Raw genomic sequence first — 26,496 nt, forward strand, 5'->3', positions numbered from 1 at the left:
TGATGGAAGCAGTACTGGCTGCAAGTGTTAAATCGGAATAAATGACAAATATAACAAAGACTGAAGTATGCACAACAAATCCATGGATGAGAATATATCCCCATAGCTTTGGCAGTTTGGTTCAAAACTGCTTAGTACTTCAGGTTTTGAATCCTACTGCATGCTTCGGTGAAGAGGGTGGAAGAATAAGTAATGTGAAAATTATTTAAAATACAGTATTAGGGTTTTCAGGGCAGTACTATTGCATTTCATGCCTGAAGGGGCAAATCTACTCTGAAGAAAGGTTTTGAAAAAAGATAATACTAAAAAGTGTATTTTTCCTGCCTTATCCCCTCACACCCGTTTTTTCCCTTCCTTGATATTTGTATTAAATATGAAGCAATCAAAGCAGCAATCGCACAACTAGAGCATACACAGACTTTGGAAAAAAAAGCTACAGGTGGGGAGAACAAATATTTCCAACTCAATGCCATACCCTACAGTTAATTTCCTTCATTTATGATATCAACCAACGCTTGCAGCAGTCTATCATCTCTATGCTTGTAAGGTTTGGCATTGTAAAAAAGATCAACATAGTCACTGTACAGACTTTCTTCTGAGCCTCTCAACTGGGAGGGCTTGTTCAATTTTTTGAGGGCTTGATAGAAGTGTTCATATGGAATGTTTAACTTCTCGCTTGCGGTCTTCTTTGGCAGTTGCTTCTGACCCATCTGTCTGCTAAAAGCACTTTGCAGTAAATGCAGCATGGCCTCTGATGGGATTTTATCTTCTGCTTTGTCACTACTGCTGCTGATGTCTTCTGTGGCTTTGGGTTTTTCACTCAGGCTCTCCAGTGTGGTATGATCCTAGAATACAGATTAGCATGAAATAAGGTCAGGTGTCAATGAAAGACTGACTGGATTAAGGTTTGCTGTGATTGGTTATCTCCATCTATGTGTGGGCAAATGTTATTTTTTCATTCAGGAGCCACTTGGGCATCTAGAAAACAAGCAGACTATTATCAACAAAAACAAACTATCAAAAGGGACTATACTGTATAAAATATCAAATCTCTCCACAATATAGACAGTTATAAATTCAGATTCCACATTGCCAGGATATAACAGGTCATTTTACACCAGTATTTGTTCCCAGTCTTAAGAGATATTTCTGGTTGTGCCACAGGGCACAGTACTGTAAATGTAGGAAACGTATATGCAGTGGTGATGGCAGCTCTGATTGTGCCTTGTACTCTTAGAAAAATGACAGAACCAGTGTTTCCATGCAGTTTTCTTTGCAGAGGCTCTCACCTGAGGAAAAGACAGTGAAGTATGGCTAATGGGTGGTCATAACACATATCTTGGAGACTTGGAAGATGAATCCCAAATACAGGTTCATAGAGCAGTTGGTGAGAGGCATGATCTTGTTTCAACACTAATATATGCCTGCAGACCTTCCTCATTCAATCTAGAATGCTATCTCTAGCTGAACACTCATTTTATCTTCATGTAATTTTTTCCATGTCCACTCATTTTCTCCTACAGCACCTGCTGAATCCACTTTTACTTTCTTCCAATTGATATTCTTGCCCATGGCTGCCAGACCTGAGGACATTTATGTAATGGACTTAAAAACCATTATCCCGCCCACCTTTCATAACCTGTCTGAGGAAGGTTAAACTATCTGTGCTTTATGGATGTCCTAATTACTTAATGGAGAGACAATTTGATGTGATGGGATTATTTTCTGAAGCTGTTGACGTAATCAAGCACTATGAAAATGTGCATTACTACCATCCTGTGCATCCTGAAACCCAGGGTCACTCTGTCTTGTATTTTTAGATCACTGTTATCTGTAGGGTAAACAGGGGGTCCTAAAGGATCTGGCAGCACAGATCCGCTGAGCCAAACCTTTTGAATCAGTGAATCCCTGACTTTTGTCAAGCCCTTGGTTGCTGAAATTCCTTCCAAACTCACTGGAAGCACTTCAGCAAGGAAAGTTCCTTCAGAATGTGACACTTGCTCTCAATGGAATTACATAAATTTAGTGTGTTTCTCAGATGTGTCTTCCTCCCTGTTTCTACCACTCAACTACATTAGCCATAGAGTTCCTTGCTTTAGGAGCAATTTCCTTTATCATCCTAAACCCCTTATATTTTGCAGTTTGAAAACAATAATAATATCAGGTTTTGACATGGGCAAAATTACAATATGCACTCAAAATCAGTCGGGGTTAGATGAAATGAATGAATACAAAATGAATATGTGTCTTCTTACTGGGGGGGGTGGGGGGGAAAGCAAACAACAGAAAAACAAACCATTTTCTTATAAACTGAAAAACATGTAAGGAATAAATATATAACTCTACCTCTACAAGATCCGTCATCTTCTCCACTCCTCTTCTGTCATTCTGCACAGCATTGTAGGATGTATATACACGTGGCTGCTTCATGTGTTCAGGCTGGGTAGCAGTGCCATGCAAAATCAATTTCCAGTTTACAATCCTCCCCTCATTTTGTATTCGTCTGGACTGAAAAACAAGCAAGGAATCAGAATAGGTTCTCAGGACATGAAAGATGTAAATAGACACTTGAATTCAAAGCACACAGAAGTGACCAAAGCCAATTATCAGGCTTTCAATACCTACCTATAGAGTATGATTTATAAGCATGAAAGCCCCAGATACAGTAGCTACAGAGTATATTAGAATGTGGGATTTAATACAATGGCATAACCACTCAAAATATTCACATTTTGATGTAACAATTATTAATTCATCATGTAATCATCAATGGAATTTTGTCATAACACAGAATACTAGAAGTTATTGAAGTAGTATTTTGCATTATTAGAACTTGTTCACTAAACCATTCCTTGGTAATTTCTTTATAAAAGTTACCATTGGAAATGATAATGTGAAATACTATTCTTTGCTATTATGTGGTGTACAACAGCAGTCTGAAATACAGTGTGTGGAAGCAAGCAGCAAATGTTTATTTATAAATTTTGGTGGCAGTACTTCAGAAATAGAAAGTGGAAGAGACAAGTACAGAAAATACAAAAACCTATGAGGTGAGAAAAGAGTGTATTATTCTTCGGGGACAAAAATCTTACTTTATTGTAAGTTTCAGGAAGCTCTCACTTGAAATGAGAGCTAATTTACAAACAAAACACTCTTCTTAACTTTGTTCCACAAAAATGCATTCAAAGAGCAGGATATCTGTAACCGTGTAAGCCTGCAGCATTAACACTACATTGCTGATAGTAATATTTACTGCTGGTGCCTTGTCCATCTGCTCAGCTCCTGGCAATACCCTCCTGTTTACAATTTGAGGCCAATGGGGGCTGAAGGCTCAGTGCCTAACAGGAAGCTTTTAGTTTTTCGAAAGATCTGACCCCTAAGGACAAGCCTATTAACAGACAACTTCAATGAGATGAGTGAGCTTGATCACTCTCTCTTTGAAGGGAATAATTTTTCAGTTGCCTACCAAGCAGCTTAATTCTAGTGTCTTGCTGTTGTAATCCATATCCCCAGGTGGCTTTAGTAAACCGGTTTGTTTCATATCAGTAGACTACTTGGCTTTAATCCTTAAACGTTGTTCAGCACTAGATACTCTCAGAAGGAAATCAGGGAAATGTATACATCAGGAGAGGTTGCTGAGATCCCCCCAAAAATCATTAATTCAAAAGATTTTTAGGTAATGAAAACTGTGCACGTGGACCAAGAGAAGACTAGCTCCATGCTGTGTTCTTTTCTACAGAAAAGAACTTCCAGTTAACCACATGTTAATTTGATTTCATATTTCAATCCAAGAATCACAGAAATCTTTATTAAGTGGTTAATTTTGGTGACGTGTCTGAAAAACACAGGCATGAAATTTTTTTGACAGGTACATGTCAGTGAAATGAGAATGATGCTTTCCGTATAGGTAAAGAGCAAGAAAATCTGACCCTACCTTTTTTCCTTCATCTTTAACCCAGATGGATATCTAAAATAACCCCTTTTTCAGCTTGCTTAATGAGCAGGCTCATTAGCCAGCGTGCTTTGTAGTGATGAGTGATCATTTCATCTGTGTTACCTCCCAAACACAGCTAGTTAGCATACAAGCATACTCACCATATCAGTAATTCTCAAAATCCAGGTGCCTGCTGGATTTTCCCCCCATGTGTGGACAGACATGAAGTCCCAGTTCTTGAAGCCATTGGGAGATTTGTCTCTCTCTCTCTCAGCCAGTAAGACAGTGCTGGTCCCTGTGTGAGTGCAAGATCAACACTCTGATTGTCCATGCACTGCCTGTTCCTATTTTTCATATTTGTCAGTTTGCATGCTGCCTAGAGCAGAGGTGACCTGGAAAATACACTGTTCAGCAGTCGCTCCTTTAGCAGAGGCTCCTGTAACATTTTTACAGTAGTGCTTAGGAGTGCACAAGCTGTTAGGTCACACCAAAGAAGGTACATCTTGTTCAGCGTTCTATCTCTAGCACAAAAAGGTAGTGAATGCACATAAAAAAGCATAAGGAGAAGGTGTCAAGCACAACCATTCTTTCCCTCCAATGAGCTGTTCAAGGAACTTCTGAAATGGAAGTTTTGAAGGTAAACCAGCTCGTACAGTATTACAAAACCACAGTCTTATCATGATTTCAGCACTGGTTTGGGGTATGTTTTGGTGAGTGGATGCATATTGTTACAGCCTGATCCTCCAATAGGCTGAAAAAAGCATTTGCATTGTTATTATTACAAAAATGCTGCGGATCACAAAGCATTTCTGCAGCAAAAGAGGTTCTACTGCACAGGAGGAAATTTGTTTGGCTTGTTTACATATAAGGAAAAAAACAAGGGAGCAATATTTACATAAATAAGGAGCAGTGAAGCCCCAAGGAGCCTTGTCACAATTTACAGGTAACACTATAAATATAGAAAGGAATGACATATATTTGTTATTATTGTTTTGCAGGAAAGTAGAAAAGCAGCAAGAAACAAGGGAAAAACAATTTAACCATGAAAGCAAAATGATAGTGCAGTGGGGGCAGCAGTACTTGATGATTGCTACCTAGAAACAGAAAAATTAGATCAGCCTGACATTTAAATTCATATGTGGAAGCTTGTATTTTTTTTTCCTATTAATACCAGTTGATGTAACAGACTTTACTCTTAGCTGTTTATAATATTTTTTTTGTCTTATTGTGCTGTTTCAGGGAATTGTCAAGACAGCTTGCCATATTCTAGCTCATTTAGTACAGTTGTACTGAGATCCCTAACAAAAACACTTTGGTTTTCAAATACATCAATGGGGAGATGCAAGAAATGAAACCTAAGGAACCAGATATCCTCAGTTTCCATTAGTCTGCTAAATCACAGGAAGTCTGATAAGAATTATTGATCTATAATTTGTCGTCTACCAGGAGCCCTGTGATTTCATATGTCCAGTTGCTTCTGTGAAAATGTCCTGTGCCTTCATTTTCTGAAGGGTGATTTTCAAATCTCTCTTCACAAAAATAACCCAGAACAGGTTGAAGAGAGGTCTCTATAGCTCCCTGGATACTTCATCCTCACTGGATTTGGCCAATGATGTATTTAGCTCTCTTTAACTGCTGAAAACCACATTTTTTTCATGAAGTAAATGTTACACACTACAGCAACACAAACAAATTAAGCACATTTGCCTCCCATACCTGATGGAGAAACCAGAGTGACATGAAGATCACCTCGACGGGAATATTCAATCGTTGCCTCAAGCTGCACGTGCTCCAGAGATGCAATGGAGTTCTCTTGACCCTCACAGGCTTTTGTGGGAATTTCAATGATGACTTCTTCATTTGCTCTTAATAATCTGTCAAAATTGAAGTAGTTGATTACCCATAGGAACTTTTGGTTCTAGGTCATGAAGTGTAAATGACACGTTTAACAGCCATTTCAGAATGAGAAAGGAAGAGTCAATACCAGCTCAACAGAAAAAGGTAATATCTGCTCTCCATCCTCTGCACAGAGAGAGACTCTGCTTAACTTTCTCTGCACAGTTCCCATTACTCCGAATGGAAATGGTATCTAAATCTCCATATAAATAATTCTAAACTCGGGATCATGGGATCTTTATTTTCATAATGTAACATACAGGAGTGCATAAAAATGCATAAAGAGCAAGTGTGGCATACATCAGTAGTGGGTCAACGCTCTGTGAAAAAGACAGAGTCTATAAAAACAATTTTATAGTGAAACAGCATCAATAATAAGATTACCAAGCAGTGACTGTCTAAACCACTGCAATATATTTCTGCAGACCGACCTCTGTTACATTCACATGGAATAGTTTCAGCCTTTGAAACAGATCATTTTTTCTTGATAAAAATCTGTATGAGAACATGTGGAGACAAAGAGTCCAGATATCCTTATTGATTAACCAGCACAGTGACTAATGATAATTAATCTATCTGTTCAGGCTCACTGTGCTTTTGGCACATGGCTGATAAGACTTTTCAGTGAGCCTTTGAAATACTTGTGTTTCATAAGATAAATGCTACAGACATGACTAAAGCTCAATATATCACCTTGATTTCAACATATATACAAGCCTGTCACAGGAGAAAAATTGCTAAGACCCATTACAGACACTTATTTTTTAAAAATCTTTGTGAGACATCAGAATCTTTTTATCTGTCTTCTGATAGCTGTCTAAAAATGCACAGCCTTGCTGATTGGGCTCAGCCTCACAGTATCATCCTTTCATACACTGTCTGCACAAGCAGACATAATAATCTTAGTCTTTGTTAAGGCTTCATGCTAGTAATTTCCATCAGTCTTACACTAAAAAAAAACAAATCAAGAAGTAAATGCTGCTTGCCTGCCTCTGGGGAATGCAATCTGGCAAAATAAATGAATCAAAATAAGTCCTTTATTCTCGTTCAGAGCAATCTGTGAAGAATATGATCCTTCAGGCTTTATTACAGTAGACACCAGCTTGGTAACTAGTAATGCAAATCCTTACCTGGGTTCAAAGTTCTTATCTTTGACAATACATTCTCTCTTTTCTGGTACACCTTTCCATCTTCTGGGATCAGCTAAATCCACCAAGGCATTGGCGTTGAGTAGCCCAAACCCAAATCGGCTGTTGACCATCAGTCCTGCTCCATTTTTTTTCCATCCTGGATTTCCAGCCAGTGGGTCATATTCTGAGGTCCACACTACCAAGTGCTGCATATCCCTCCATGTTAGATCAGGGCTGTTTGGAAAATATTCCTGGTTAGTTGTTTCAGGGTTATCTATAATTTTTCTATCAATTATTAAGCTGAAACAGAACGTGCTTTGAATGTGTATTGTATCCCACTGTTTAATAACACACACCTTGTTGCACTTGCTTCACAATACTTCTCCAGGCAGACAAGATTTCTGTGTCCATGAAGAACAGGTATCAAGCAAGAGTAGAGGCCAATCCTCCAAAACAATTCAGGCCATTTAAAGTTAGCTAGCAAAACTAGAATTTTCCACCCAGCTTTTTGGGACCTGGACTTTGAAAACTGGGTATTTGATTCCATCTGTGACTCACTTTACCCTTTAAAATATCTAAGTGTGTTGGCTCATGTCACCAAAGGGGTGTGCAGTAGAGAATGGAGCTGAATCTACACCATACAAGTTTTAAACATATGCACTACTGCCTAAAGTGCTTTTTGTAAAAGAAAAAGTCATTGTCCTGTCCTTTCTTAGCTTCCCCGAGGCCTAAAGTCTGACTACCTGCCCTACAGGATCCAAACTGCTCCCTGCCTGCTCTGACAGACAAGCTTGGCCACCTTCCCTTTCATACCTCGTCACTGGCAGAAATTTTTCTGTAAATTGACTGAGGTTTACTTTAAACTCCTGCTGCCTATTGTCTTCAAATGGATTCTGCTGAATCCATGTGCACCCTCGCTTTTAGGTGCATATGGCCAGAAATCAGTAAATGCTGTTGCCAATACACAAAATATTCCTCAGTCATCGTGATTTACTCATATTAGCTTAGCTTTTCTAGGAAGGTGTTGGTGCAAGGAGCTGCTTATTTTTAATCATCAGCCTGAGAAACTCTGACTGACACAAAGTGGAACTGCAGTGTGAGGTAGTGCCCCTTAAAACAGACATTTTGGGGAAGGCAGTGGTGTGGTTGAGAGAGATGAGTTTCAAAGACAATGGTGTGGCATCTTACTTTGCTTCCAGGGCCAGAGCAAAAATTCCCGCTGCCAGAGGTGCAGATGCAGAGGTCCCTGTATGAGTTTCTGTGCATTCATTGTGAAGATCAACACTTGTCTGACAGACAATAAAAAAAAAAAAAAAAAAAAAAAAAAAAAAAAAATCCCCAAACCAATTACAAAAAGGCAAAGGAAAAAAAAAGCATAAAAAACATAAGTTGTAAATACAATTATATCCATACTCATAAACATAACTTTGTGTCCCTTACTCGGTGCATATTAATATACTTCTTGCCAGAAGAAAAAGTGATGAGTGTTTAAATCTGTTCGTGTTTCAATCCACTCTTTTTACTTCAACTATAATTTTAGTATCAAAACGTTTTGTGTTGGAACAAAATACTCCCACACTGAATATCTTATTTTAGTCTAAAGGTTTCACAATAAGTGTTTCAGGCTTACTGGTGATTCATGAAAACAGATCATTGTGTTGGGCCTAGAACATTCAAAATTACTGCTTACTAGGAAATTGCTCATAGGATTAGCATTGGTGTTCTGCTCCCTCTTCAGCAGAAGAACTATAATTTGTAATGAATAAACACCAAACTCATCAGCCCATTTATCTAGATCTCGACTCTAAAGAGAAGCCACTTAGTAAGGACTGATCTCCAGGCTAACTTGGAATGACGCTGTTTTAATCCCCACCAGTGCAGTGTGTTGCAAAATTAGCATCTACCAGGGATGACAGAAATTACAGGTATTTCAGCATTATTGTGCCACCGCAATTTTCTTCAGCACAATCAAGGAAGGCACACAGACTTCTATGCCTGCTTGCTGACTTTGGAAGGTTTGGAGACACTGTTGTTGCTGTCTCTGTCTTAGAAAAGGTAATGGCAAGATGTAACAGAGTTTTCTCTTTACTCTGAGTCTCTCTTTGTTTGCCTTTTGTGAAGAGTAGCAGCATTTCAAACCATGCAGAGACCACTTTCATACACGAACACAAACCGCAGACAAATTCAGCATGTTGATTTAACTGCATCAACACAATGATTTTGTTTAACCATTGCTTTAAGGCAGAAGAAGACAGGAATACAATCACTTTTTGGGTTACAAATTCCTTCAAGTTTCCAGACAAAAGCACTAAGCGTAACACATAACATAAAGCAGGTGCTCGAAGCCAACCATTTAAGAGGTTTCACTTACTATTTGCATGTATCAAACCTTTGTATTTGTTCTGAAACTGGTAAAAGCAACTTACAATTCTTTGGTCAGTGTAATCCCCGCTGCTGTATGCCGTGGCCAGGGTTGAAGAGCACTTCTCTGCATACCAGGGAGAAAGCCCTTGCTGAGAAGCGCTGCTAATGGAGATGGTGTAGATGCTATCAGTGTAACCATCGCAGTCACAGTTGTCACCCTGACGACCTCCATTCCCTGAAGCCCACACGAAAATAGAGCCTTTCCCATTTCGGCCCTAGGAGAAAACAAAACAAAACAAAACAAAACAAATAAGGAAATAAAGGAAATTAATGGTTATCAAAGAAATTTCAGATCTCACAATATATCCCTAACAACTCCTTTCCCTAAAAACCCTAATACAGCAAACATAGAATAGAAGCAATTTCCAGTAAGCACTGTAGATGACAGAGACAGAATGAACCAGCTCTGAGAGAGATCCCACTGCTCACCCTACAGCACAACTCTTAATCTCACTTAGGTTTAGTGTTTAGTGTTCTGGATACAGAAGCTTTCCTCGGGTAATGAAGTCAAAAACAAAGCCTGTGTTCAATGAGTAAGTTTTTCCATATCCTGCTGTTTGATAGTCACAATTTCTAGAAAAAAATGCCGTAAAAAAAAAAAAAGAAAAAAAAGAAAAAATAAACAAGTTTATCAGGGGTTATTTAATTTTCCTTTCCTGTACTCACAGGGGTATGGGTTAGGAGTATGAATGATGCAGCACTACCCAGTCTTAACCTCTACTAGCTCTTCTTCAGAAAAAAAATATGTTTCATACGACAAGCTAAATTTCATACATTGTTTATTATTAATTCATATGCACATCTATGTGTATTATTAATATAGGCACATTTAATATTCCACAGCAGTTGGAATACAAACTTTTTTTATCATTCCACTCAGATGAGGTTTGAGGTTATTTATGCAAACGCTAGGATACTTGCAGCAATTAAAACATTGAAAGCAAAGAGAAATAAGATGTACTCTGTGATACAAGTTTCAAATTCAGAAAGACAAGTCACATCAACTACAGAAAATTATATAGTAACTTTGAGAAAAAAGGCTGCAGTCCAGAAAAGCACTGGTGTATCCCAACACCTGCTCTGATTTCACTTTGAGTGATTGTAGCACTTTCTTGGTTCTTCAGGTTAAGCCTATGCTCAGGTGCTTCACCAGAGCAGCAGTGAAGAATCCAGGGATTAGAACTGTTGTCAATCCCCAACACTGGCTAACTTTAAGCAGAATGGAGACCAGACAGACCTTTGTAAAAGGAATTTCTTGAATCCTAAGAGACAAATAGGTACATTTGTTCCCCACTAGAAATAAAATAGGCTGTAAAAAATGATATATTCTCCACCAAAGAAATTGCTATTTCAGAGTAAGACCAATGAATATTTGTTGCCAAATTCTCACCTTTAATTTCCCCTCTGCTCTTGCTACCTACCTACGGGCATATAAACTGTTACAAGCTCCCTCCTCTCAGTCTCCATTATTCCCTCAGAGTATCTTTGTCAGCATTTGTATAGTCCTCTCCTTTTCTCCTTCTGCCTATTGATGTTAATTGCCCTTTATCCAAAATTTTCTGTTTCTTGTCCTTCAAGCTATTTCTCCCCTCTCCCCTCTCAATGGTAATTCAATCTTCCTTTCTTTATTAGTACCTGTCCATCTTTAGATATGTTTTCACCTCACTGGGAAGAGCTAGAGTAGCTTGCTAATAAATTCATGGAAGCTTTCAGTTTGTATCCTATTTTTCATCCAAACAGATCCAAAGATTGTAATATGAAAAAAAAAGGAAACCTGTAAAAATCTTACTGTCAGTACTCTTCATCATGCATTTGTACTATTCTCATTTTAATTGGATCATGACATGCACCAATTTATAAATTAATGCAATTAGCACAATACAAGCTCATCCACAGGGTGCTAAAATGCATCACTATTTCACATAGCAAAATATTCATGAAGCAGGAATTTTATATTAAATTTTATGGGCTTTCAGTGCAGAAATCCAATTACTGTTCAGTGTAAAACAAGCAGCAGAGAAGGGTGGGTGTAGGGTGAGACAAAGGCAGCAAAATTAAGGATGTTTAAAAAAATGCTTATCCATGGAGATTAGTAGCTGAAATCCAGTTAAAAAAGCCCTAATGGTATTTTCTTGAAAGTCTTTTCTGGCCGGAAATTTCTCTCACCTGTACTATTAAAATATATCATGTCCATTCAAATATATTTTGAGCAAAGACAGCACAAACCATTTCTATATTTTTATCTGGTATCAATCATTTTAAAATTCTCTTTCCTGCCAAAATTATGATTTCTTTTTCCCTGAAGTATCATACCTGGTTTATCCCATACTCGAAAGCCTTCTGTGCCAGCCTCCCAGGCCCCTCCACAGTTTTACCATCGTCGTTAGGGCCCCAACTTGCACTGTAAATATCCACATGTTCTGGATTGAAACCGATTGAACTGGCCTCAATAGCATCCGTGACTATTCCATCCAGCATTCGTATACCTTCACAAGAAAAAAAAAAAAAAAAAGAAGCGGGCTGGATTTACTTTCTGTCCCCTCCTCCTTGTCTTTGTTAATTGGTTTTAATGTTTCCACTAAAATTAAGCCACAAGTGCTGCAACCACAGCCGACTGCTATTCATGTAAACAATATTCAGAACAGTTCCTGTCAGTGTAAAACAGTACAGTTAGACTTTATTTGCAAAGCTCAGTGTTTCTCTACACACATTTAAAAAACAAACTTAAAATCTTGTTAGCCTCCTATTTATTTCATTCTTTCCTTCTACAAAGACCCAAGAATATGATGTCTTGTTTACTGTTACTGTTTTTACCTATTGCATTCTTTCTTCCTCTTTGTTCTCTCTTACATCTGCAACAAAGACTTCTCAAACTGCTAAAATGCCACTGAAATTAAATAGGTTTTATCGCCATTACTTACATCTTTTTTAAGAGTTCTAAGAGTTTCAGTTCAAAGATGTAGTTCTGAATGTTCTGACCAAAGCACTTGGCCCTCACAGTCATTAAAGGTTTTGTTGTCTCTGTGATGCTGCAATTTCATCAGCTCTTCAATCTCCACCACAGGAAGAAAAATTCTCACTGTTTTTCTACTGTCAGGTTTTTTTCTGATGTGAGAAATCCAGAGATACCTAATCATTAACAATTTATTAGGAGCTGCATGATCTAATCTCCTTCTGAGCAAGCCTGAATTCAGTAGTACTTAAAATTCAAGCACAGGCAGTGTTTCATCTGCACTGGATCCTTTCCTGAGCAAAGCCACAGCTCTGCAGTGGGGCTGCTACCATTGTCCAATGCTGGAAAATAGCAGAAAAAGCAGAAATCTGGCAAAATTCCCACTGTGGCATGGCTCTTACAGCAACAGCAGCAGTGTAAGAGACACAGCAGTCAGGATTCAGCCTGTGTTTACAAGCAATAAAAATGTCTGGGTTCCCTTGGATTTGGTAGGTTAGTACTACAGCAGCTGCACCATTGCTGGCAGTTCGTGAATTATGAGTACTCATTTTCTAGTATTTTCCACAAAACAGGGATTTGGCCAAAGCACAGCAGGCAAAATGCAGTCATTATATTAAAAAAAACCCAAAGGTACTCAAAAATACCCAACAACAAAAAACCTCCAACCTTATCCTTCCGGCTCAGTGTCTTTTTTTTTTTTTCCCCCTTTTTTTTTTTTTTATTTTTCTTTTTTTTTTTTTTTTTGTGTGTGTGTGCTATCAAGCAGGAGGAAAAAAAAGACTGCAAGTATAATTCTTTTCCAGAATGGCTGACCTCTTAATACTCTTAATACCCCTGAGATAAAGCTGAGCTTTATTATTTCATATTCATTAGTGCTAACATCAGACAAAGGAGTTAATCTCCTCTGCCACAGCTGCTCCGCTATCACTCACAAAGCTGAGAAAAGCACTGAGGTCTATCCTGTGCCTCAGGTACTAAAAACACCACTTACCCAGGATTGTCTTAAACTGAGCATGGTTTGATTACTCTTTTTTCTGTTGGCTCAGAATTGCCAGATTCTCTCATGCCAGCAAAGGTCTGCCTGCATGAGACTGCAAGCCCCAGGTGAGAGCTTGCAATACATAATGAGACAGTGGGAATGTGAGAAGTAATGTGCAGATATTTCCCACAGAAAAAAACCAAGGACAAGTCCGCAGATAAATAATGTAATAAGGAAAAAAAGGAAAGAAAAACAAACCAAGAACAATGACTCCACACTGATGAAAACAGTTCAAGGCAAAAATCACTGCCTTGCTTTCCTGATAGTCAGAAACCCTGATTGTTCAAGTCAACTCAGGGATTTGATGACTGCAGTAATATTTCCCTAAGCAGGTTCCAATTATGTCCTCTTGCATAAACTCTCTTCTATTCTTGCTCCCATCATCAGTGCCACAAAATCAAAAGCAGGCAAAGCCCAAGATAATTTCGGACACACATATATGTGTCTGCCTGGCAGAAGGCTATTTTTAGTAACACGTCACTCTGCACAAACTCTCAGCCTGGTCCTTTGTAAAATGGAGCTCCTTGATAATTTAATTTCCATGGCAGCACCATGGAAATATCATAACACAGTGGTGTAGTCAGGTATGTATGAAAATACACATACCCTGCTTTATACTGGAGGTAATCTATAATCATTTCTCAGCTCTACAAAGACCAAGAAGGTGAATGCTAAAGGACACTGAAAGGTGTCACTTTGAAAACTGGCATTAAGAGTACTTTTTATTCACAGAGTGCACAGAGAAGCCATGGTACTCACAACCACAAACTACTGGAGAGGCCAGTCAATGTTTCAGAATGGGGCCAGGCGTTGATGTGACTGGAGAGAGCATTCAGGATTGTTAAACTCTGTACTTTCACAGAAAACAAACAACAAAATATTTCTGGAATGTTTTGGGGTTTTTTACCCCCTAAAGGCAAAGTTAAACCAACCTGTGATGCTGAAGGTTAGAGAACAAGGTATTACACATGTCAGGGATTCTTTTCCTAGAGCAGATACTGCTGACTGTCAGAGAGAAGGCGCTGGTTGTGGACCACTGGACTTGTCCAGCAAGGCAACTGCTACAAGCAAACAGCCACTTAAGGACTTAAGGAAGTCATCCTGAACTAATGTCAGGTAGAAGTGTGCAATGTGTCATTTCATGGATTAAAAAAAGAAAAAAGAAAAAAAAAAAAGGAGAAAACAGCCTCTGGAGAAATGAATCCTGTAGCACTTGGATCACAAAAAAAAAAAAAAAAAAAATTCAGTGTTTAGCTACTCCAAATTTATCTGAATCTTTTGAAGACTTTTCTTATCTTCCACTGCTCTTTGAGCATATTTTTCTTACACCCCTGTCTTAATCAGCCTGGTCACACCTAACATCTTACAATTTCTTTCAACTTTTCCATTCTTCCTCCTCTCCTGCCCAAGTGTATGCTGTTAGCTAGGTAATGTGAATGGCTGGACTGCTTTTCCTGCTGTTATTTCCCTTTTCTAGATAAATCATACCACACAGATCTGTAGTTTGCATTTGCAAATGAGCGCAGATCATATGTAAATAGCTATGGAAGAACCTCCTCTGTAGATCTAAGAGCCTTGAAATAAGGGCACAGTGGGAGTTCAGACATCTTTGCAGCTTCATCCATTTTACCTTCCTCTGAAAATCTGACGTCTTCATATTACGAGTGAGATATTTTATTTAAACAGATCATGACAGCATAATGCATTATGGCAAAGGCAAACTGCAAAGCTGACATCCATGACAGCTCAGTGGAGTAACTGGGATCCGACAAAATACCATGCTGAAATGGTGGGAACAACAGTTATGGGTGTCAATTGCCACTCATCCTCCTGTGGTTTGAAAGGAAAAAGAAGGAATAACGGAAAAAGTAGGACTGCGCAAATAACTTCCTCTGAGCTAAATAACCATTTGAAACTGATACTTGCATCATTATTATTTCATAAACAGCTAACAGATTGAGTCACTAATTAAAAAACAAAGCAATGATATTGATTGATGGGCAAGAAGGACTCTACTTATTTTCAAATTTAACTTCTGGTGACAGCAGACAATGAAAGTGTTGAAACAAAAAGGACAGCAGTTTGCGTAACTTAACTGACATGACTTTTTGAATGTGATTGTGTAAATGGAAACAATAAGCTGCAAATATGGATGGGAATAATTTTGTGTATTCCTATTCTCACTCTACTCAATCCCGCTCCTCCCCTGGATAAACACAATAAGTACAGTAATTTCATGATTATAAGACGCACCATTTTGACTAAAAATTTTGATCCCAACTCGGAAACGCGGCTTACACTCAGGAGCAGCCAATATATAAGAAAAGTTCTGAAATTTCCCAACCCGGAAGTGCGAGCCAGGGTGCCAAGCCGAGCACCTGCCAGTAAAACCTGGGATTGTAAGATTTTTACAAATTGGTTACTGTGTTGTGCGGCGGGAGGAGGTGGGCGCAGTGCCGGCAGTGCGGTGAGGGGAGGCAGGGGGGTCCCTCCTGCCAGCCCCGCGGCCCAGGGAGAGGCGAGGGACTCCGTGCCTCCCTTCTGCCGCCGCTGCAGGTGCAAGCGAGCTCCATCCCCACCTGCCGCTGCCGCCAGCACCATGGGCAGCATTGGGCTGGGGCGAGCAAGCCCAGCAGCAGTGGCAGTGGTGGCCGGCCCCAAGTGTCCCATCAAGTGGCAACGCCAAGATGGGCCACCTGGCCCCGTCAGCAGCCCTGAGCGAGCTGAGCCCGCCTGGCCCTGAGCCGAGCCAGTAAACCCTGCGATCCCGTGATTCAGTTACTAATTTGTTACTTTGTTGCACGTGGGTCCTCACTGTGAACGAGAGTGCAGCTTATAATCTGATGTGGTTTATATATGGACAAAGAACGAAAAGTTGCTGACACCTGGAAGTGTGGTTTATAATCAGGTGCGGCTTATAATTATGAAATTACTGTAATTAGACCTTCATGTCTTAAAAGATGCTGTCTTAACTCTAGGTAAATTATAAGTTGTTGCTGTTGTTGTTATTGTTAATATTAATTACTGTTAATACTATTGACATTATGGTTTCTAGTTTTATTATTATTATTATTATCCTAATCATCTAAATACTCTACCTTTCTATCTATTCATAACCAAATTCCAGACCTTATTAAAGTAATCCTGTCATATGCAGGCATCACTCAGCCCTGTTGCCAGACAGGATTTTGAAGTTTATAATACTGCAAGATAAATGTTTTCTGAGAATGACCAATCATTCATATTTCAGATTAATGGTAATTGGCAACATTCAGCATCTGTCTTGTTTACATTCATATTAGACATCTAATTATTTTTGTTTCCTTACCTCCAACCCTGGAGTTGTAAGCTACTCCAACTCCGCATTTTCTGTTGTTGGCTTGCATGGCAATTTCTCCTGCACACCGTGTCCCATGCCTGAATAAATACAGCAAGAATAAAGAACACATCATAACAGCTTTGTTGTATTGTACAGAAAAACTCATCAAGGACCTTGATTTAGTCAAATTCTTCCTTTCAGTGAATGCAATGCAGTTATTGAAGAGCTTTTGAGTTGTACCTACATGATACAAAAATACTTATTTCTCCTAAGCCTCATTAAATATAATTTTACCTACTTAATGTTCTAAGGAACATTTTCATGAGATGATAAATGCTTTCCTTAATCTCACTGTAGATACCAGTATTTTAGTAGGGTGGAAAAGTGGTATAAAATTATGGGGTAAGAAGCTGTCTTCAGATAGAAATAAGATAGAAGTATTTTTTAATCACACGTTTAGATACTTTTTTTTTTTTATGACTGGATTTATTTAGGATTTCAGAAAGAGAGCCTTTGAAGTATCCCTATTGCTAATTTTTTGTAGTAACAAGCTATTTTCTATGCAATTCTTTTTCTTTCCCTATAAGTGATTCAAATTCCTCAATACAAAAAGCCTTCCTATAAGTCTCAAGGTAAGAGTGTTGTGTTACATAACGCTATAGATTGTTATTCAGTGTCATGCTTCAATGCTTCTGGGCTGAATTCCATTTACTTATCAATAAAGATTAGAGGCAATACAGGTAGATTTAAGAGATAATGACATCATAACAAGAGGATAATGGCTTCTTTCTCTAAAATAACTCTGTAACAAAGTAGAAATGCCATTTTTCAAATGTCTTATTCATGGGATTTTTATCCTCAGACTGATCTTTCTTTTTTCCCCCTCATACAATGATTTATTTTGGGAATGCTACTGTATTGTCTGGTAAGAAACAGGGGGCCTATGCATCAGCTTCTTGCTATCTGTACTGAATAGTGGCATCCTAATTTGTTTAAGAAATTGACTATTTTGTATACCAGCTTCTAAGGAGGTCTCTCCTGTTCTCTTTCTTATGGAAAAAATCTATAACTGGGCTAGGATGGATGTGCCCAGGTCTTACAGACCCATCAAGAGACTTAATTCTTTTTTTTTTTTTAATTCCCAGCAATGTAAAACAGAGAATTGAAGTAAAAACGTGCTTTGGGAGGTATCATTCTAGAAACAAACAGAGACACATGAATAGATTATTCCCTTATCTTGCAGAAGCATATCACCACCTTAGATTTACAAAGACATGAAGAAATTCAGGATATCATAGGGAAATTGCAGTTATGAAGTTCTTCATCTGGGAGTTTTACCCCAGTATTTATACCAATGTTATGTGAGAACATTCCTGCAAACAGGAATACCAGAGGTTCCTTCTGAACATCCAGTAGTGATTCTTTACATTGAGGGCAACCGAGTGCTGGCACATGTTGTCCAGGGAGGTTGTGGCCTCTCCCTCCTTGGAAGTGTTCAAAAGCCATGCTGATTATCCTGGGCAACAGACTCTAGAGCTCCCTGCTTGAGCAGATGACCTTCAGAAGTCCCTTCAGTAATTCTCTTACACGAATTCTTCCTCTTATAAAATAAATGCCCCAGGAGACATACACAAAAATTTATCCACTTATATCTTCTAACACACAAACTAGCACTAATGTTTTGTTCCCTTCAGACAACTGCAAAGTTACTCACTTGTTTTCGTTTGTTGGATCATATCTAGGAAAGGGATCATGATCATTGTCATTGAAATCATAACTTGCCTTTGGATCCTACATGTAAATAAAGAAAAACAGAATTAATTCAGACAATTAGAAAAGGCATTTCTAAATTGTTAATAAAATGGGTTCTGGAGTCTGTATTTATTTACTTGATGTGCTTCATATTGGCAGCAATCAAGCTGGTAGAATTTGATGGCCATTAACAATTCCATAACTTTTTCATGGAGCTTTAATAATTTAGCATTAAAACCACTACATACAAATGTGTCTGGGAACTAAATCTACTGAAGGAAAAACAGAATAACAAAATATCCTCCCCACTACCATTGTTAAGTGACATTCAGCTTCCTGTGACACAGACCAGGTTCCAAATCATGCCTAAGGCAAATATTTCAGTCTCTGTACTGCAAGAGCCGACTTATAGAACAGACAGTGAGCTGGGGAGAAGCATCTGTTTATCAAATTTAAAACTGGTTAATCTATTCTACAGCATTCTGATGCTCAAACTTACATAATTAGCATAGATGTCAGTGTGATTCCACTCCAATCCGTCATCTAGGACCGTGATGACAACTCCCTTGCCTGTAAATCCTTTCTGCCACACAGGAATAACATGGAGATCTAGTTTGGGCAGAGATGGAGTAATTCTTGTATCTTGCTGTGGGACAGAAGGAATTAAAATATATCAACATTTTATCCATTTATACCAAACAGGTCAGAAGTTGTATTTTAAAGGTGCTGTAAACAATCTCAGCCTGAACTTGTGCATTTTGCTCAAATTTTGCAAATCCAAAACAAAAACTAGTTTCCTCAAGTATTTGCGGCACTGAAAGATTTACCCTACTGCTTGAATATCCCTGAAGACCACTTCTGAACAAAAAATATTTTGTATTTTTGGTAAGCAGGCAGCAGAAATGGAAAGGAGTTGTGAGGATGCACCAATGGACCTTGGAGTACTGGGTTAATAATCAGACCTCCTAATGTTTGTTCCTTCTATTTGATGAGGAGCCAAGACAGTGTCTGCAGTGCAGTGAGCTGGATTTCCTCCAAGTATATTTTCTCCTTGGATGTTAAAGTCAACCAGAGCAAAATAATTAATGGGTAAAACAATTAAGGTGGTAGTTTGGTTGGGAACAACTGCATGGAATCACAATTTTGTCTTTACCACCCTCATTGCTGTCCCTGTGGTAAATCAGCTGGAAGAGTGAATCATGTACAGTCTTCTCCTCTGCAGCAAGTTTTTTGAAGAGTATCTCCTAAATGGGTCATTTCCCCCCCTCTGATACTAAATGAGGAGTACATACATCTAATTTAGAAAACATGCTTACAGCCCCCATAAAAGCACATATGTAAAAAGAGGCACTTTCTGTTTCTCTGTGCACAAATATGTTATGGTTTATGTCTTTGTTTCCAAAGAAATATTGCATAAAATAGAAGGCTTAGGAAACAAAATTTATTATGGGGATGAAATTTCTTTCATTTTTTGCTATATCTATCTGACTGTTTCCATCCAGGAAAGAGATTTCAAGTTTTGTTCTCTTGAATCCATCAAATAATAATTTTTCCTGCTGATGTGTGAAGGTACACCGGATGGAGCTAAAAGAGATGCCATCAAATTATAAAAATACAGTAACAGTTATTCACTACAAGACAAAAAAACATATTTTGAAGGAAAGTATCTAACACATTTATGAATTTAATCAGAAAAATTCATTGTGAACAAGGGCAAGTAGCATGTTTTTGTTTCTCATGTGTGAAAAGTAGAGGGAAAAGTGGTGAAAACCATGAATAGGTGGGAAAAGGAACTAAATCTCCTGGAGAACAGAACACTGCCAGGTTTTGTTTTTTTTCCCCAGACTGCATTTATGCACCCTGTGTGTGTTTGTGTATTTTTCTAATATAGACATCTTGGAAATGTCCTGCTTTTTTGGACACAGGCAAGGAAGCAAACATTCTGCTTCAAAGAAAAGCTGAATTCTTAAAAGACAACAATTTTTTTTTCTGTTCAAAAGAAGTCTGCAGAAATCTTCATGGAAATATTCTATGTTATGTGGTTTATAATTTATCTTCCCTAGCTCAAATGAAGGAAAACAGCCTAGTGTTTGGTATGATTTCTCTAAGATTAACTGAGGAAAAGTATTTTGAGCCACTCAGACCCCATTTTTGCTTGACCTTTCTTTTTCATTTGTTATATCCACCTTTAATCCCATCCCTATTCTGAGTGAGAGCAAAGAATCCTAGACTGAAGTGACAATGGAAATGATGCACAATGGAAACAGTCTCTTGGAAGAAACCATGTAAAATCTGAATGATGAACTGTATTTCTCAATTGACACATAAAGACAGAGCTCAGGAAATTTTTTTCCCTGAGGTTTTGAGCATATGAGTGAGCTCTAGAGACCCTCTAATACAAAAATCCTAGTCTATGTGGCTAAAGGTCCTTGTCATATGCATACATATGCATTTATTTTCATCAGGTGCATCTATTCTGTGCTACCAATTTTAACAAAGAAATTCATGGCCAGCTTCAGGTATGGTAATGGGCTATTAACAGGAAAACCACAAATATTCTTAAATTATCATTAAAGTGGTTTTTAGTTGTTGACAATTTGTGATATCACCCCCCTCCCACCTCCCATACTAAACAGCAGCTGAAGTGGCATTTAGAAAGAAAGTTGCCTGAAAATGTTCTTCACAGAGATCACTCATTTTTACAGCACATGCTAATGAAAGGGACTCTTCATTTATTTCCTTCAATGCAATCATTTTGATACTGGTAAAATAATGCAGCTGATGGCACAACCACAAGACAACAAATTCTTACCAGATACCACTGCTGATTCCACATAGGGTCATTGAAAAGACTTTCTGCTGAGTCTCTCACAGAGGCACGTTTGGTTCGCTTTTTTTCATACTGCTGCTCTGCCCATGACACCTGCAATTATTTGTAAAGATATGACAAGTGAACCTCTTCAATTTGGGACTTTCTTAACCTAGAGTATAAGGGCTTTCATCACATGGAGAAATGTATGTTGGTGCCTAAAGCAAAATGAGCAATATTTGATACAGAGGAGAGGATTATTTAAGCTGCAGTACGGGGAGATTTAGGGAAGAGAACTTGGTGAAATCACAATACTGTAGAATCAATTAACAGAAAATCATTAAGCACAAGTTAAAAAGGAACTGTGAGTGACACAAGACAAGCTTTTACATCACATAAAACCACGTAGTATGGCTAGAAGGTCATCTAAGCAATCGTGCTTACTGAAACAAGGAAAACCACAGTCTGCTTCTTTCTCCTACTTATCTTTTATTCACTCTCTAATTGAGAGTGAGAAGGAAAGAGGAAAAATTATCTCTGGCTTTAGTCTAGCAATCATAATGATGCTGTTACTCACAGACTCCCAGTCTCCTTCCTGGTGGTGTTTTGAAGAGTGGTCAATTAGCAAGCTATGAATATTAGACTAACTTCATCACCAGCATAATTCCACTTAAGGCAACTGAAAGCTAAAATGCTTCAGCATACTTTCATAAAGCATCAAATGTGTTGCACAGCCTTTGTGCATAGGCACAGCAGTCTCTAAGGCAATAGGATGTATTTTAAATGTGTATCGCCCTTGAATGTATCACTGAACCCGGTTCAAATGAAATCATGGTGATGATGCCTCTCTCTGTGCTATGTGCTCTTTTTGGAAAGGGAAAAAAACATTATTCATAGTTGGTCACTCTGATGGAAGTAGGGTTGGTCCTTTTAACCCCAAATTCCAAGCAGGCAAAGCAAACAGGTTCTGTAAGACTGCCAAGCTCCTGTGACAAGTTTCACATGAAAGGTGCCCTGGACCTAATTTTTTCCTTTCAAGCTCTGAATAGATTCCCTTCCTTTAATCTACTGTGATTGAACAGCTTTATGATCCTGACATCTATCACCATATATGAGATAATAATGACTCAGAAGTTATGATTAAAAAGTATAATTTGATTAAAATGCAATTTTCTAATGAAAGCCTAATGAAAACTCGCTACAAGAACATAAATCCTTTAAAGTGGTAGCTGCATTAGGCATGTTTACGATTCTCTTTGCCATATATTTAGTCCTAAACCCCCTGAAAACCTTGCTCATGGGAGATGAATTTACCAATGCAAGCATAGGTATTCTAAACTGCCCTATTGATATCTCAGCCATACATACTTGTGCAGATGTTGGAGCAATTACCTCTATCTCTCTTCCCTGCCTGCAGCAAAGCTTGACCTCTTCACCACCCAACAGTAATTAGCAATTGACAACTTCCATGCTTGGTTTTTTTTCACGGTGAGCAAGTGCACTGAAGGGAAATGAGCTGAAACTCCCAAGCACATATGTCAGGCAAACAAGCCAAATGTTTGCCACTCTGCAGATGGCTGAGGTTCCAACCATCCATCTCCAGCAAAAGCTGAAGGTCCCATGCCAAATCTCCAATCACTGATATATAAAGCAGTTAAAAAAAAAAAAAAAAAATCTCAATCCAAGTCTAGCTGCAAGAAAGTAGATTTGGAAACTAGTGCAAATACTGGAAGAAGTTAGGTAACCAGATAATTATATCCCTTTAATGTATTAACAGCCTTTATCTGTTTTACAACAAACACTATAGGAAGCAGATAAATATTCGGATTACAGCCAAGTTTTACCACAGCTTTCGCACTTAACATACCGTAAAATTCATGAAGGCGTTATACAAACAAAAACAGGATTCCGTTTTCTTTCCCTTTTTAGGGGTTGAATCTAAATCTTTTTAAGTAGGCTGCTACTGAACAAGAGCAGCTCTTTAGAGCAAAGGTCCCTGTGTAACTACACATCTTTACATGATTGCTTTGTGTTTATACACTTACATAATGCATAATTACATCTCATTTATTCACAGAGTTAATTTTCTACTGGATGGTAAATAAAATGGAAATTTGAGTAAATTTAGCAAATCACCTGCAGCACTTTGAATCTAAGAATGCAAGGATGCAATAATGTCTGGCAGCAATATAATACAATCACTTCCATTCTGCTATGATTTTAGAAAGTGATGTATTGCACACTCTCATTCTTCCCTGTGTAGCAGATTTATTTGAAGCAGTGAGTCCAAAAAAGAGAGAGACTGTACCTGGAACACTGATCCTGAAATCCTGAACATTGGACTACAATGACATGGGACATCTGGTCATATATGTAGGCATAAATTGGAACTAGTTTAGACTGAATCTTTAGGTTTGAACATCCCCAAGTTAAGATTATTTCAGCTTTAACTATTAAACCAGTTCCTGTTTGCAAGGAAATAGATGAGAGTGTACAGTTTTGAAACAAAACAGGCAAAACAAGCACTTTGTCTTACCACACAGAATATTTCCTCCTAACTGACATTTGTATCTAAAAACCTCCAGATCGAAGATTACTCATTCTGAAGTGATTTGTCCCTATATGATAATTTGCTGGTTTTGACAACTAGGTTACTTCATGGTTTGTACAGCTCATATTGTCACAATGATTGTTGCAACAATGCTGATCTTAAAATCAAATGTTGTTGTTGTGACATTTCCCAGAAAATAGTTTGTAAGAGAGGCTGACAGCTTTCTGGTCTGCTCTTTAAATTTGTCATGCACCCCAGTTTTTCATTATGCTTAAAACAGAAATCCTTGTCTCTGAAATAGAGCCAGACAAACAAGGAATCTGCTTCACCAGTGGGTTGTACCTTAGACTCCTGGTTCTCCAGTTTGCATGTACTCTGATTGCAGTGGCATATAATTGTAACAAAAGACTGCGAGTCTGGAATGTGTGATGGATCCTTTGAGAAGGGGTTTTAGCTTGTTGTAGAAGCCAATCCTGCAGAACCTCAGTCTTTTTTCCCTACTGCTTTTTTTTTCCCCCTCAATATTCAGTCACTTTAAATCAAACCTAATTCACATGGTAATTGCACAGACGTGGCCTAATTAAACTTAGTGCATCTATGGATTTTTACGTTGAATCCAGCCCCTTGGTTCCCGGTTCACATTTTAATGAGTGGCACATCAACATCTGAAATTCCAGTGCTGCACATCTTAAATCTTAATTTGGAAAGCTCTTGTAAAATATGTGGTAAGGGAGAGTCAGATTCTGTCTGTGAATGACAGAATAGTTAAGTATTATTCAGCACAAGTGTGGATGGCTGAATATATTAGACTTGCAAAATAAGGAAGGCCTGCTTGTGACCTCTTTACAAATCTAGCTGTAAGGAGACAGAATATTTTTTTTTAAAAAAAGAATAAATTTGACACTCACCCGCTCATCATCAGAAAGTCTCTTAGTAATATGAATGGCACTTCTTCGGGACCGTCTTGGGTGGCTCTTATGTCTGAATAAGTAGTGGTTTTTGAGTGATCCAATCTGTAAGACACAGGCATACTTTAATTATCAGGAGGTATTTCCCCACTGTGTGAGCAAGTACCAACAATCAAAACATGAAAGAATTCCTGCTGCCTGAAAGACAAAAGAGCAAGAAACTAACCTTTAGATATTTTAATCCAAACAAGGAAGCACTCTTCAAGTAACAAGTGATTCTCACAGCCTGTGTGTGCTGCTAGAAGAAGCTGGGGGAGTAATTTAATTTGGGTTACTCAGTGCAGTCATTACCACTACAGTACTCAAGTTACACAGCACCTGTGCTAGTGACCACTGCACTCACGGACACCCCTTGGCATTTCTGCGGGCAGGCTGCACATCAGTTTTATCTGCTTTTCCTGGGGTCCAGCAGGACAGGTGTGAAAACTTTGCGTGGCGTTTTCACTTGCTCAGAAGCCAGCCACCCGGCAAACCAGGTGCACCCCACTGACTTCGAGCACCCCATTCGCCTAAGGACGGGCTCTTTGATAGCTGTGGGGTCAAACGTGCCGGCTACAAAGGCAGAAGGACCAAACCCACAGGGTGGGGTCACACCTATGGGTTTGGGAGTGCGGAGGCTGGGACAGCGGCCAGCGGGGGCTGCCCACGGAGAGGAGCTGACCGCTACCACGGGGCCGGGCCGGGGACAGCAGGGTCCCAGAGTCGGGGGACGCCTGCCCGGCACAGGACCCTCGCCGGGAGGTGAGACGAAGCTGTTCCCTCACGGCGGTTACTCATCCCTGACAACGCTGACGTCACGGCATCCCAAAAAAGCGCCCGAGGGATGGCTGGAGAGAAGCCCCGCGATGGCGATGGAGCTGGCGAGGCGGAGGCGGTGCGGGACAGCAGCCGGGACTGCCCGCGCCCTCCTCCTCCTCTGCTGCTGCTGCTGCCCGGGCTGTCGGGCACCGTGCCCGGTCTCCCGCGGCACAGCGGGGTGTGCCCGCCGGTCCCCCCAGGGACAGCGGGTATTCTGCCTGACGCTGTCCAGTCTCGTTAGGGAGAGCCAGCTGCCCTGCTTGGAGCCCTCCAGGGAGAGCCGGAGCTCCGCCCGAGCCCGGCAGCCCTGCCGAGGAGAGCGGGAGCGCCCTGGCCGCTCCCTCAAGGAGAGCCGGGGGTCCCCGCCCGGTGCCCCGAGGAAGAGCCGACCCGCCCTGCCCTGTTCCCTCTGAAAGAGCCGGATCCTAGGAGGCTGCGGTGGAGGACCGGGAGCTTCGAACTCCCCGGAGCCCCGCGGGCGGCAGCTGGGCACAAGTTTGAGGGAGAGGAGAGGGAAGGAGCCTCGCGGAATGGGAAAGGAGCCCCGTCGCGGAGCATCCTGCGGGATGCTGTCCCCCACCCGGCCGTACCTGCCCCACCAGGTCGTAGTCCAGCTCGTCCGCGATGGCTCTGGCAGCGTCGGGGCCGGCCGGGATCTCCGCTGCCCACTCATTGAGGAAGAGCCGCCCGGCGCTGCCTCCTCGGGGCAGGGAGCAGGCAGCCAGGAGCAGGGCCAGGGCCGCGCACCGACCGGCCCAGCGCCGCCCGGCCATTGCCGCGGGATGCGGAGTGCGGGATGAGGGATACGGGATGCGGCGCCGCGTTGCTACGCGATAGCGCGGAGCGGAGCCCTGCCTGCCTGCCTGCCGGCGCGGCTGCCCGAGGCTCACAGACCCTCCGGAGCCGGAATGGAAATGAGTGTT

General features: G+C 39.9%; 1 protein-coding gene across 1 annotated transcript; it reads right to left on the reverse strand.

Annotated features, from left to right (window-relative positions):
• On the reverse strand, nt 1-26,496 carry PCSK1 (proprotein convertase subtilisin/kexin type 1). The gene is made up of 14 exons (XM_033086549.2): nt 26,164-26,496; nt 24,716-24,820; nt 21,260-21,370; nt 18,947-19,093; nt 18,410-18,486; nt 16,705-16,793; nt 11,698-11,870; nt 9,387-9,599; nt 8,149-8,249; nt 6,961-7,194; nt 5,651-5,808; nt 4,096-4,229; nt 2,347-2,508; nt 1-845 (listed from the first exon to the last, which is right to left on the reverse strand). Exons 1-14 carry the CDS (start codon nt 26,344-26,346, stop codon nt 483-485), a joined length of 2,250 nt encoding a protein of 749 aa, XP_032942440.1. The 5' UTR covers nt 26,347-26,496; the 3' UTR covers nt 1-482.

Source organism: Catharus ustulatus (assembly GCF_009819885.2).
Source record: "Catharus ustulatus isolate bCatUst1 chromosome Z unlocalized genomic scaffold, bCatUst1.pri.v2 scaffold_29_arrow_ctg1, whole genome shotgun sequence".
In the NCBI taxonomy this organism is placed as follows: Eukaryota; Metazoa; Chordata; class Aves; order Passeriformes; family Turdidae; genus Catharus; species Catharus ustulatus.